Here is a 13,407-nt window from a genome sequence, read left to right on the forward strand (position 1 = left end):
GAATGCTTCCATCAGGGCTCATCCCCCTCATTGGCCATACTGTAATCCTGAGATGTTAATATTTCATACTTTCTTTCTCCGTATGTAGAGGCAGGAGTGTCTCCACAGGCTTTGTGTGGAACAGGCTGACAGAAAAGGACAGAAGTGGCCTGGCTACAGTATGCAGGTGAGGCGAGTCAAAGGGGGAACAAGGGAAAAGCTAGAGGCAGAATAATCCTCCATTTTCTGTCAGAAAGGTGGAGTTACAGCATACACACAATGAGGAATCAGTGGAGGAGCTAACCCTTTTCTGCAGGGGAACCCAAGTCTCACGGGATATTTGCTACCTTTCTTTATTTAACAGGGCTGCAATTATATTTGCATACCAGTATTTGCATATTATAATATGTATTATTGATAAATCTATCAAGTATATTTTGAATTAATCAAAATGTCACAAAAAAGTGAAATATGCCCATCACAAGTTCTGAGACACCAATCCTCAAATAAATTGAACGGAAGGTCTTTAGGAAAGAAGTTCAGTCTAATGCTGAAAGACATTCAATTTACAATTATATAAAAACAGCTAATCTTCACATCTGAGGAGCTGGAACCAGCAAATATTTGGCATTATCCTAATTAAATCACCTACTTTGATTGCTTTTCTACTGATCGACCTATTACTGAATCATTTCAGCATCACTATGCAACTGTACTGTTTAAAAGCAGTAGTATTTGAGAACTTGTACAGTATGTGTTGTATATGCCTCCTATGAAATAAGATAAACTTGTTGACACATCCACTTTACCAGCATGTAAAGGTTTTCCCAGAAGTCCTGTGTCATGAGTCGAAAGAGAGCCAGGAAGGCCCAGCCGAAGCTGTCAAAGCTGGTGTAGCCGTAGTTTGGATTCCTCCCAGCTTTCATGCATGTGTAGCCCTCCGGGCAGCGGCTGAGAGGTGGAGAGAGAGAGAGAGAGAGAGAGAGAGAGAGAGAGAGAGAGAGAGAGAGAGAGAGAGAGAGAGAGAGAGAGAGAGAGAGAGAGAGAGGGCACCAGGCCCGAAAATGACTCAGCAATATTTCTCTACAATGTAATCTGACTTCAGGCAGATAGAAGAGCTATAGCAAGTCTTTAGCAGCATTTGGAGGAGGGCAGAGAAAGCAACTCACCCAGAGTCGGAGCTGTTCCCACAGAGAAGAGCATCCAACTGGCCAGGCAGGAAGTAGAAATTGGCTAGGGAAAAAAACAGCCATAATGAGAAATTTCGCTCACATCCTGTCGCAGCTACAGTTGTTCATTCTACAACAGTCTGTAAATCCGTTCAGACCAATTTCTGACTTCAGTTTGCTCATACATTTTCAATTCCATGCAGTTAATTTCAAACTAATTCCTTTTGTCTATCCAGTGCCAAAATGACATATTGTTTTGTCGTTCTACCATATGGGCTGACTCATACTCCTAGATCACTGCCAGCTCACCGTTGGCGAAGCCTGGCCTCTACTTACTTTCATTCATGATGTACTCATTCCAGTCGATGGCCTTGGTGGTGTTGATTGGCCAGATCACACACTTGTGGCGCAGGTTGCCCATGAAAAGCTGGAGACCAATAAGGGCAAAGACACTCAGGCAGAAGACGGTCAGGATCATCACATCCGAAAGCTTCTTCACAGACTGGATCAGGGCGCCCACAATGGTTTTCAGTCCTGGAGGGCAGTCACGCACACACGTACACTTTCAAATTAAAAGTGATTAAACTATTTAAGGAAATATATTTTCATTAAACTTGTGAATTATAATGTAATAATATACCCAAATGTGAATATGTGATATTGTATTGACTTGGGGAATTTATATGAATGAAAGCTTAAAAAAACATTAGATATATGTAGGTAGTAATACATTTTGGACAAAACAGATTACATACACAACATCTCTAGAAACAAAACAAACAGGAAATATTTAGTAGCCTTCCCACTTTTTTCAGATTTATCCAGACAGAAAATATTGTAACAGAAATCAAAAAGACTGGCTTTTTAAACTGAATAAATTTGCATTTCATTGCCAATTTTAGACAAAGTAAGCAAAAGGGGGAAGACTGTAGAAAAGTGAGAGGAAATCCATAAGGAAGAGAGCACAGCAGCACAAAGAGGGGCCATGAGAAGGACAGAGGCACAGGCAGGGGGGCTGGAAACCACATGCAGGTCATTTAAACTCCAAGGCTGAACAGGAGCAATTCAGTGCCAGTGCCAGTGTGGACACTTTCTTGAACTGTCTTGTATAAGGTGTCATTGGGAAAGCACTGACTCCCCATACCATGACCCTGCAGTCTGTCTCATCCACACCTTCGCTAAAGACAAATTTGTTTTACCTTCCAGACAGGCATCCTCTGGCAGTGTTCACATGGGTCCACAAGGAACTCAAACATGGAAGCAGGATGACCTGCACCCTCTTTTCTGTTTGATCTCTACAGGTACAGTGTGCTTTACCAGCTGTACAAACTGTTATCTTCTTGTAAAATATGGTCTAACTTAGGCTTACACATTTGGACAATCTTAGTAAAACTTGCTTGGCATTTAAGAAAAACATTCAAATTAAAACAACTTTTCTTATATCAAAATAAATTAACAAAGTATATTAAATAATCCATTTTAGTAGGGCATTATTTATTAAAGTTATTATTATTTATTAAAATACCCCCCTACCCTGTTAAGATCTTTAAAAATCATCATCTCCATTCCAGTGCTACAGGCCTTCATGAATTATTGTTAATAGAATAGTTCGGCATTTTGATAAATACATTAGGACAAAAAGATCAATACCACTCTTGTGTCTGTCTGTTAAATATAAAGCTACAGTACAGCTAGCAGCCGATTAGCTTAGTTTAGCTTAGCATGAAGACTGGAAACAGGGGGAGAGCCTACTGCACCTCTAAAGCTCACTTATTAAAACGCTATATATTGTTTTTCTGGATTCTCCGACAGTTAACTGGCAACTGCTCAGAGACAAGAAACAATCCGGCACATAACCCCTCGTAAAAGGGGAACTGACATTTTGACGCTTTAAGTTTTTATATAAACCAGATGTTCATTTGTTACTCCTAATTAAGAGCTAAGAGCTGGTAGGTGGATTTTGTTGCCTTTTGGACAGAGCCAGGCTAGCTGTTTGCTCCTGTTATTAGTCTTTGTGCTAAGCTAAGCTAACCAGCTGCTGGCTGTAGCTTCAAATAACCACCCAGACACGAGAGTGGTAGTTATCTTTTCATCTTACTCTCCGCCAGAAAACAAGTAAACATATTTCCCAAAATGGCTAACTATTCCTTTGAATGCATCAAATATGATCCCTTTTTGTTTGCACTTAAAAGATTTCCTTTTTTCATATTTCCAAATGAACATGCTGTTTAAAAAAGCCATCCACAGTGGTTCTTTTGAGTAAGCACGACATATGATTTGTGCTCAATGTCACTCAAAAAGGTCAAGAGGTCATTCAACCATCCCATCTGTGTCCCCAACCTCTACAATGTGAGCACACCGTTTCTTTCTCTGTGTGGTATATCGTTCAAGTAGGTCGTAAAGAAGACAGAGGAAAGAAAATCAATAATCAAACTAAAAAACAAAAGAAGGCAAATCAAACTTTCAATGCCATTTGTCAGCCAAGCTCTTCTTAGGCTAATATTGTAAAAGCAAGTGACTGAAAAGCATCATGCAGCATAGGAGATATGTTCACAAACTAGGCTTGGCAGTCTTCATACATAAATAATCGGTGTATTCTGTGGGATCTCCCTAAGAGCTATGCCATTTCTCATATGAACATCAACATACAGTATAAAAGGTTTGCTTTTGATCCCCAAAACATGGAATCCTTTTATTTCCAATTTAATCACTATTTATAAATGTGCACCAAAATGACTGATTTTGATTTCACTTTAATTTTTGTAATAGAAGAACTAGAAGGACTTCTGGCAAATTTGAGAAGCTATAATCTATTCTTAGCTGATAAAAATTCCATGTATAATAACTTGATTTATTTTTTATTTTTCTTAAAATGAGAATATTATATCAACAATTTTCTTTGCTACAGTACTGGGTATTTGCTTATTCCTAAAGTTGGTGACAAAGGAGTGGGTTAAAGCTATTTCTGAAGAGAAACACAGCTGCCTTGGAAACGAGCCTCATAATGAGAGTGCTACTGGGGCAGAAGAGAGTGCAGACACTTTGGAGGGCCCTAGAGGAGACTGCAAAGCCTATCAAAAATGTATTAGTACCATTTTTGATAATTTTGGAGGAAAAATAAATCAAAAAATGGTTGTCTCCAATTCTTTTGTTCTTGCTTAAATCATAATTGTAATCATAATAATAGTGAGTAGAAAAGAAAGGGTGAGAGGATCAGCCTTAGTGTTTAAACTGAGTCTCACCTGGAATGACAGAGATAGTTTTCAATGCTCGGAGAACTCTGAATGTTCTCAGCGCAGATACATTGCCCAGGTCCACAAACTCTGTTATATATCTGAAATAGGGGAAGGATCACACACAGAACAAACACGATGACAATAACCACACACGCCAAGAGCACAACACCACCGAACCAGGAGGAAACGACGCCACTCACAGAGCCTGTCCACTGAGGAGAAGGGTGGAAGGTAAAAAGGAAAGAAAGACAACACACCTAACACCGACCCCGCCCAACCACCCCCCGCCCCATCCTGTCTTACCTGGAATTACAGAAATAGTTTTCAATGCCCTCAACACCCTGAACGTGCGCAGAGCTGAGACATTGCCTAGGTTTACAAACTCTGTTATATACCTGCAGGATCAAACCACAGTTACAAAAGCTTGTTATTTACATGAAGATATGAGGTGAAAAGGTAAATTCACACACAGGCGGGCTATGTGACAGCGCTAGAAACAATGAAGATGTATTATACACAGTTCTGATAATGAATGGGTATACATTTGGTCATGTAGAGGCAGTTAGTATAAATACTGGGTGATATATAGTTGATGGGGGGACACTGGGTTCTTAAATTGAATGTTGCAGACTGAAAGAGAAAAGGTGAATGAGAGAGAGTAAGATGCCAAGAGGAAGCTAAATTGCATGAATGGGACCGAGGTGTGGGTGTTATCAGGGAGGCTGCAGAGTGTCAGATGGAAACCTTCAATTCCCAGAGAGAAAGATCAGAGATGTCTCAGATCAATGGAGGAAACACAGAAGATGGGTTATCAGACAGAAATAAATAAAGGAAAAAGTAAGAAATATGAACAATCATCTGTAGCACTGAAAGCTGACTTTCTTAACCCACCCCCTCTTTAGCAAAACAATGTCAATATTTGTGCACCTGATTTAATTTTATCATCCACCGACAGTCTGAATCACAAAAAAAATACTTACGCCATCGAAATGACCATGAAATCCAGCCAGTTCCATGGATCTCTAAGGAATGTAAACCCATCTATACAGAATCCTCGTGCCGTGATTTTAACAAGAGACTCAAATGTATAAATTCCCGTGAATGTGTACCTGCAAGTAAAAAGCGTTGTTTACCAGGCTGGATTAAAGCACACTCACATCTTATTTTCTGTTATGACTAAGTTCAGCATAGGTATGGATAAATTTGAGTGAAACAGTCAGTTAGACTGTTACATATATTGTTTTTAACCATGCAAATGTTTTATGATGGAAACTATTAAATTGGCATGGCATTCCCTAGAGTTAGCATGGCTAGCTCCAGTTTGTGATTCTCTTATATTACCATTACATTCTGGGCTTTTCAAAGATTGCTGGGTATTTATTTATATTTTGGACAATCTGATATGCTCAATGTTCCAATGTAATAGTAAATAGTAAAATTAGGAGTAGCGGTTAGCATGCATTCATACTATTGAGTGAATATATTAAATGTGTACTTACTCTACTTGTTTTGACCACTCGGGAGGATCACTAAAGGTCATGAATATACAGTTGGTCAAAATAGTAAACATAATGATCATGCTGAAAAGAGTGAGGAGCATGTTAAGGAAAATATGGATTATAAAGGCAATCACAAACGTCATAAACCCAATTGGAAATGTGAAACACAGCAATAGAAAACATCTACAATACCTACAGTATGCATCTAATGTGATTTCTGCTGCGTCAATTTTTATACTATTTTTTTTTCATTGTCCGTCTAAATCTGGCTTTGTTATATGAGTGCAATGCTAAATCGGTAGAATGTTCTTTTAAACTTTAGACTGTCTGTTGGTCAAATATGTCATAACTGTAGCCAGTGGACAGTTGCTGTATGGGTTCCAGTTTCATGTAATTTTCATTGTGTGGTAAATCAAAAGGCAAATCTGACCTACTTTGTGGTAATGCTGCTTCGATCGTCTGCATCATTTTGTCTAAAAATGACTTCCTTCCACCTCTTGAGCTTTTATATAAATAAAGTTATAGGCTTACAACCTTAAAACTTTTGGTCTTGGTACTGACATGGATGGCACAATGCTAAACCATAATAAGCTTATGGAGAGATCCAGGCTGGTTTACTAATAAGGATGACTCATTATTTGTGCTAGCCTTCCCTTACTCTTCTTTCATGTAAAGAAATCATAATTTTCTGTAATCTGCCAGACTATTAGTTTCCATCTCCATACCAGTTTTCTGTATGCTCTCCTGTATTTACAGCTACAGGAAACATCATCAATAGCAGTACGAGCAGAAAGACAGAACATATCATCATGAATAATATACATGAACAGGAAACCCTTTTGTCTCTGCTATTAAGACACCATGTCAAAGGATATGCATGTATCAAAATTTTAATAGCTACTCGCCTAACCGGATTAAGAGGACTTATGAAGTACAAGGCAGGCGTGGCACTAAAACGGAAGATTGTCTTCCCTCTATTTAGCACTATAAATGTCTGTGGAGAGAAGAAAAAAGAGAAAGAGAGAAAGAGAGAAAGAGAGAAAGAGAGAAAGAGAGAAAGAAAGAAAGAAAGAAAGAAAGAGAGTATTAATCACATAATCATAAAAATACACATTTCAGCAAATTCACAATGATCATTAAAACATTTACCAAAAGCAACAAATAAGTCATCCTATTTCATGTATTGTGAGAATCTTTTCTGCATACATATGTCTCAGTATACATAACTCATATACATATGTAGATAATATGTGGAATATAATATGTGCTTGTGCTCATAAATTAATAAGTTGTGCATTTTTTGTCACATAAAATTATTTGAAACACATTTCAACAAAGGGAAAATGGCTGCCCGGATGTTTCTAATGTTGGTATGTTGTCCCAGTCACTCAGTGGCGTCCAGCACATCACTGCTTTGGTAGTTTCAAGAGAAGGAAACGAGCAAAACTGAGAAAGGTGGGCAAGCCTCTTTCTGTGGATAACCTCATAATTGTTTAAATAAAACATGGCGATTTGCATGAAACTTTAATGAGACTCGCATTTGCACAAGTGATATGGGCCCTTGTGCTTTTAACAAGGCAACACTCACTACATTAAGCCCTGCAGAGCTACTGGCTCAGGGCTGAAGGATGGAGACAGTGGAGTCAGAAGGGAGAGGAGGAGGAGGAGGAGGAGGAGGAGGAGGAGGAGGAGGAGGAGGAGGAGGAGGAGGAGGAGGAGGAAGAAGAATGGGAAGGGATACGTACAGTAAGAGGCCTTCTAATAGAAATAAGTTTCATGTGTAAAATATTGTCAACAAGAAACGTAAATATCTTAGAGAGCAACGTGGAACCTAAATGAAGAGCCTTTTCTGCCCGGAGGATGAGACACAGTTCTGCCACACGACCTCCCTGATATTAATTTGACTGAGATATACAGACATCTCAGAACAAGCCAGCACAATTAAACCTGATTAGATCATCTTACTCTGTAGTTACTATTATAGGTCAGAGCAGCAGCCTCTCCTGAGTGTTAATACTTTCATATATACTGTAAACATTCCCAGTCAGTAATATGGTAAGCCATAATGACACACATGGAAACATCCCAGTTGCTGGTAGCATGACATTTCAGTTAAATACACATATGGTGTGTGCATATGCATGACAAATACACATACACTAGTGCGCAAGCACACACAAACTGACATGTGCACACAAACCAGAATGCACAAAGCTTGACCAAGGTTGACATCCACACATACACATGACTGCTATATATGGAGTCTTTTTTTGTAACGCATGACTAAATTGCTGCAAAGCTACTGAAAATTTCATAATCCAGAGTTGAGCAAAGAGGAGAGCAGAAAAGAGGAAAGGCAGAAAATGGGGGGAGATGGAGAGAGAATGAAGCAAGCAGGTAGCAACTGTGGCAGCAGAAGGCTGAGAGAAAGCAGAGCCAGAGCGAGGGAGCTGGGCAGAAGACAGAGAAGAGTGTGTGGGGGGGGATGGGCGGGAGACAGAGAGGGAGAGAGAGCGGCTTCTACACAGAAGCTCCAGCCATCAAGCATGGCTGGAGCATCTGCATCCATGAGGGCCACAGCAGTCATTCAAAGAGCCCCCTTCTTTCACTTCTTTCAACCTTTACGGTAAATGAGCCGTATTTTATGGATCCTTTTGCCTGAAGGACTCACATTCACTCACACACACACACACACACACACACACACACACACACACACACACACACACACACACACACACACACACACACACACACACACACACACACACACACACACACACACACACACACACACACACCAGGTGGTCAGGTGCTACACATATGTAGGTGCTAACCTGCTCATGCCTTTTCCCTTTTACTGCCATTTTACATCCCAAAAGATATGTTTACGTTCCCCAAGCAAATCTGTGACTTTTAAGAAAATTTCACTGTAAATATTCATCTTTAATCCACACTAAGGAGGACAGGTGAGCAGATGTTATACTTTGACACACGTACACAGGTGTGGTGGAGAAAAGCATTGATTTCCCTGATTTTACTTCAAATAAAATGTGCTGCACCTACAGGTCTCTCCCAAAAACACATTTCAGTGGCTGCAGCAAGAAGGAGACCAAATGTGCTCAGGCATCCCTGCACATGTTGTCCATTTCATCCCTGTCCTCACTTAATTTCTCCCTCTATCTCTCGTTCTCCTCTCCTTGAAAATGATCTGTTTCACCGGCCTTGTACATTGACACCGGGCTCAACGTGGCCTGGTTCGGCTCAGTGTGGCTTGCCACTGCTCCGGCCACCAGCTAGGTAGGGAGGGCTGGATGCTGCATCATCACTGTCCTAACTATGACACAATTTGTAATAAAGAAGATGAACTGCTTTTCTTTAACAGTTATTCCCCCTCCCTTGCAGCAAATTTTTCCAGAACCAGCCCGTCGCCTCTCAGTGACAAAGACAGAGCAACGTTCTTCCATCAAGGTCACCACCTGATCTGACGTCACGGCTGCTCGAGCTGCCAGAACCAAAGCAGCATTGGCTCCCTTTGGCATTAGAACGAGATTAGTTTGAGGGCCATAATTAGGTTTGCCTGAATCTGAGAGCTGACACGACTGCAGGTAGAGGTAGGCGAAGAGACGAGAAGCAAAACACAGGAAGCACAAAGAAGCTTGCATGACTTACATGCATCTGTGACAGTAATGCATAGACATTTGTGGAGAAAAAGGCTAACGCGTTGTATGTTAGTCAGTGAATTTATCAACAGTCCCACATATCGATAGACATGTTTGCCACGTGTTATCTGAATCGTGTCTCCTTCTTGTGCACTGGACTGGTGCGTTACATAACAGTCAGCGTGCACGGTGTAAAAACAGGGAGGTATGAGACAGACGGAGAGACAGATAGTGTGCACCTGAATGCGCGCACACACACACACACACACACACACACACACACACACACACACACACACACACACACACACACACACACACACACACACACACACACACACACACACACACACACACACACACACACACACACACACACACACACACACACACACACACACACACACACACACACACACACACACACACACACACACACACACACACACTGATGATGACTAAACAGATTATCACAAGCTTGTTTTTGCAGGTAGGACTTGCTATATTTTAAAGTACACTGTGTGGACAGGCATTGAGTTATACAACACCATAAACGTGCAGCAGCATTTAAAAGAATATGTGATTGGAGGAGACCATTTTGAATAAAAATGCCAATTTTGTTACATAAGTCTTTGTTAAAAATAGACAACAAACGATGTTACCATGGCAGAAGATTTTGCACTCAGTGCTCACTCAGTTCTGTTTATAAACACACCAGCATTAAACTGACCTCACTACACTCTGCATCTCAATTAATTCCTAACTAAAGATGGACATTTTATGATAAAGTATTCTTGCATCTTTTTAAAATAACAAACAGTTTCGCACTGTAAAACACAGATACAGGAGTACTAACAGTGCATAGACGGGTCAGATTTTCCAAAATGGCTATAGCTTTGCTGAGCCTTCATTTCATCCTCTATTAATATCTGGGAGTAATGGCTTTTGTATCTTTTATTATTTTTGTTCAGAGGCTGATTGGTCCGACAAGAGAAAGACACAGTCCTCTGGCATAGATACAGTTTCGGTTGGCAGGTACACATGACTGGGATATTCAGGGACTCTCAAGGTCACCCAGCCGTCCTCCCACTGAGCGTCAGGGGATGACAGAAACCCCAGAGAGACATGTGTCTTCTCTAAGACAACCATAGTCTTCTCAGCCTGCTGCTGCTGTTGCTGCTTTTCTCTCCTGCCACAGATTAATTTTTGAACAATTATGAAAGGCTGTCATGTGGAACAATAGTCTTTCAACAGTTCCTGCTTCTGACCTTTTCCCCAAAGCCCTATGAGTACATCGGAGAGATACGGCCCACTCAACAGCTTGAGAGGTCTTCAAGGAGGAAAACATAATTTAATTCTGCAACCTAATCATAAAATTGAAATAACTGTAAACACAGCCCACCTGGAAGCCAACCCTCACAAACCACACAACGTCTCAACTTTGTCTGGTTGAATTCCAGCCATGATGTATGACTCACCTCGACGTCACGCGGCCACTCATCTACTGACCATTGTGTGAGATATTAATGTGTCTGTTTGACTCTACTGATATACCAGAACACCTGTCTATCTGCATGAGCATCAAAATTGGGGTGTATGCGGATCAAGTAGGGGTGAAAAATCGCCAGGACTAACTGGTCACATTTAAATATATAATAGATCAAGATAATCATCTTGATCTTAAAATGTCCTAAACAATGTCCTTGTTATCTATCAAGATGCCACACAATTTGTATGCTTGAAGCAAATAGGTAAGCATGTCCAAGTGCCAAAATCTGAAAAACTGCATCCTATTGACTTTGGTACCAAAATTAAGAGATGAACAAGACATTGTGAATGTGATGCAATGTAAACATATTCTAGTTTGCTAATAGAGGCAATATAGAGGTAATATTAGAGATGTTCAGTCATAATTTGACTTTTTGGATGCCTGAGGTACGGGGACAAATACCATTCATTAAAAGGGCCGGGAATTGTTTGAAATTTTGTGATACCAGTGTTTCAGGATTATACCCCGAAATTGAGAAATATGGACCCAAAGTTTTTAAAAGATAAATGTTATCTAAACATAAGCTGCAGTACAAGAACTGGTAAATCAGGTGCTATCTTATCAAGGAATGTACTATCTTATCAAGGAATAAGTAAATAAGACTTTGAATCTGACCAGACATTAGATGCCACCTTGCGATACTCTTCATTTTGGATGCTACCAAAAACTACTGAGGTTTGATACCCAGCCTTAGAAATACCCTTTGTTTTAAACAACTCTAGTAAATGTGAGTTGATAATATCACTTTGCATGTGTTTGTTTGTCTGTGTGTTTGCAAACTCACTTTCTGAGACTTTAGGTAGTATGGGTCCAGGTCTTCCAGTGGTACCGCCACCAATCCCTTAGGGATGTCCCCGTAGATGTAGGGTAGGCTCTTCCCAGCCTCCAGGTCGCTGTTGGGCTTGGGCTTGTTTTCGTCATCATCGTCACGGTAGCTGCTGTCCTGCTTGGGTGGCTTCTTGTTCTTCTCCTCATTGATGCGCAGCTCAAGTGTCACCAAAGATTCCAAAGTAAACTTCTTGAAGCTATCAGGTCCTGGCGGTGCAATAAGGGGTGCAGCCATGTTTTCATCCTGCAGCTACCTGGTCTTTAGGTTTGTACCATCCACAGTAGCAGCTCTGCAGGAGGTGCAGACAGAGAGGAAAGGTTAACCAAACTTCTGCAATACTTTTCTTCTAAATACTTTCATCTTGGATGTTGAGCAAGTGAACAATGAACATTTACATTTTCAGCAATAATCCTACACTCTCTTTGTGAATAGTAAAAGGTTTGGAACAAGTGAAAAAAATGCATAAGGGAAGGTCACACACACACAAACACACACACACAGATATTTGCAGATTTTGTGATGATAGAAAAATAGTGAAGAAGTAGACAAAATGCAAACACTGTAAACACAAAATACTTCATCCCACTGGTTGCAGAATGGAAAGAATTAGGATAGATGACATGAAGTACTACAAAAATGGCTGCCTGAATGTTGCATTCTTGCCAAATTATTTATTTATAATATTCCCATTTTACAAATTGCTGTTTTTTCTTTATACAAATGAATGTAAATAAGAAAACACAGGTGCTAAAAAACTACCCTAGAGCAGAGGACTACAACAAGGAGACATCATAATTGTAAATGGTAATTGGATACACACGTTTGTACATTTATCAATCCACAAGTGCTCAGCAGCCAATACGATGCAGGAATGTTTACTTAAGCAGTCTCCATCACTCACCGCCTATGGACAAGTATTTGTAATGTCTCACTCTATAATTATATATATAAATAGATACTGTTTTATTTTGTGTACCCATGTATAATTTGTGTACTTACAAAGGCAGATGGCTGCCAAAAGTTAAAAGCTACAGTAAAGTGAAATATCTCTATATTAAGCTCCATCATCCTACAGTCTCTCCCTCTCTTTGCCTTTGAACCGAAACATGAACAGACTTGTGTTCAATAACCTGTTAACGTCAACAGAGAGAAACCTGAACAATGATACATCTGATATAAATTGTCTACGTTTATACAAAATATAACTTATGTGGGGCGGCCTCTAGCTCACCCAGTAAGCGTGTTCGCCCCATGTTGGCTGAGTCCTGCAGCGGCGCAGGGTTTGAATCGGACCCGCTGCCCTTTGCTGCGTGTCATCCCCCATCTCTCTCCCCCTCTCATATCTATCCACTTTAAAATAAACGGAAAAGCCCCAAAAAATAATCTAAAAAAAAATAAATATATAACATATTTGAGAGACATTTTTCATCAGTTATGCCAGGTCTTAGGTTTAGGCAATAACCGTATATAGTAAAATAAGTATG

The 13,407-nt window shown here is 40.2% G+C and overlaps 1 protein-coding gene across 1 annotated transcript in view; it reads right to left on the reverse strand.

Moving 5' to 3' along the window:
* Positions 1-13,407, reverse strand: part of scn8aa (sodium channel, voltage gated, type VIII, alpha subunit a) — a 44,557-nt gene that overhangs the window by 28,653 nt on the left and 2,497 nt on the right. The window contains exons 2-9 of the mRNA XM_028582530.1: positions 11,879-12,212; positions 6,759-6,877; positions 5,884-5,973; positions 5,365-5,493; positions 4,391-4,482; positions 1,485-1,682; positions 1,149-1,212; positions 789-930 (exon numbers count right to left, since the gene is read on the reverse strand). Coding sequence (XP_028438331.1) covers positions 789-930; positions 1,149-1,212; positions 1,485-1,682; positions 4,391-4,482; positions 5,365-5,493; positions 5,884-5,973; positions 6,759-6,877; positions 11,879-12,157 — 1,113 coding nt within the window. The 5' untranslated portion in view covers positions 12,158-12,212. The remainder of the gene's footprint in view (positions 1-788; positions 931-1,148; positions 1,213-1,484; positions 1,683-4,390; positions 4,483-5,364; positions 5,494-5,883; positions 5,974-6,758; positions 6,878-11,878; positions 12,213-13,407) is intronic.

Source organism: Perca flavescens, chromosome 7, assembly GCF_004354835.1.
Source record: "Perca flavescens isolate YP-PL-M2 chromosome 7, PFLA_1.0, whole genome shotgun sequence".
Taxonomy (NCBI): domain Eukaryota; kingdom Metazoa; phylum Chordata; class Actinopteri; order Perciformes; family Percidae; genus Perca; species Perca flavescens.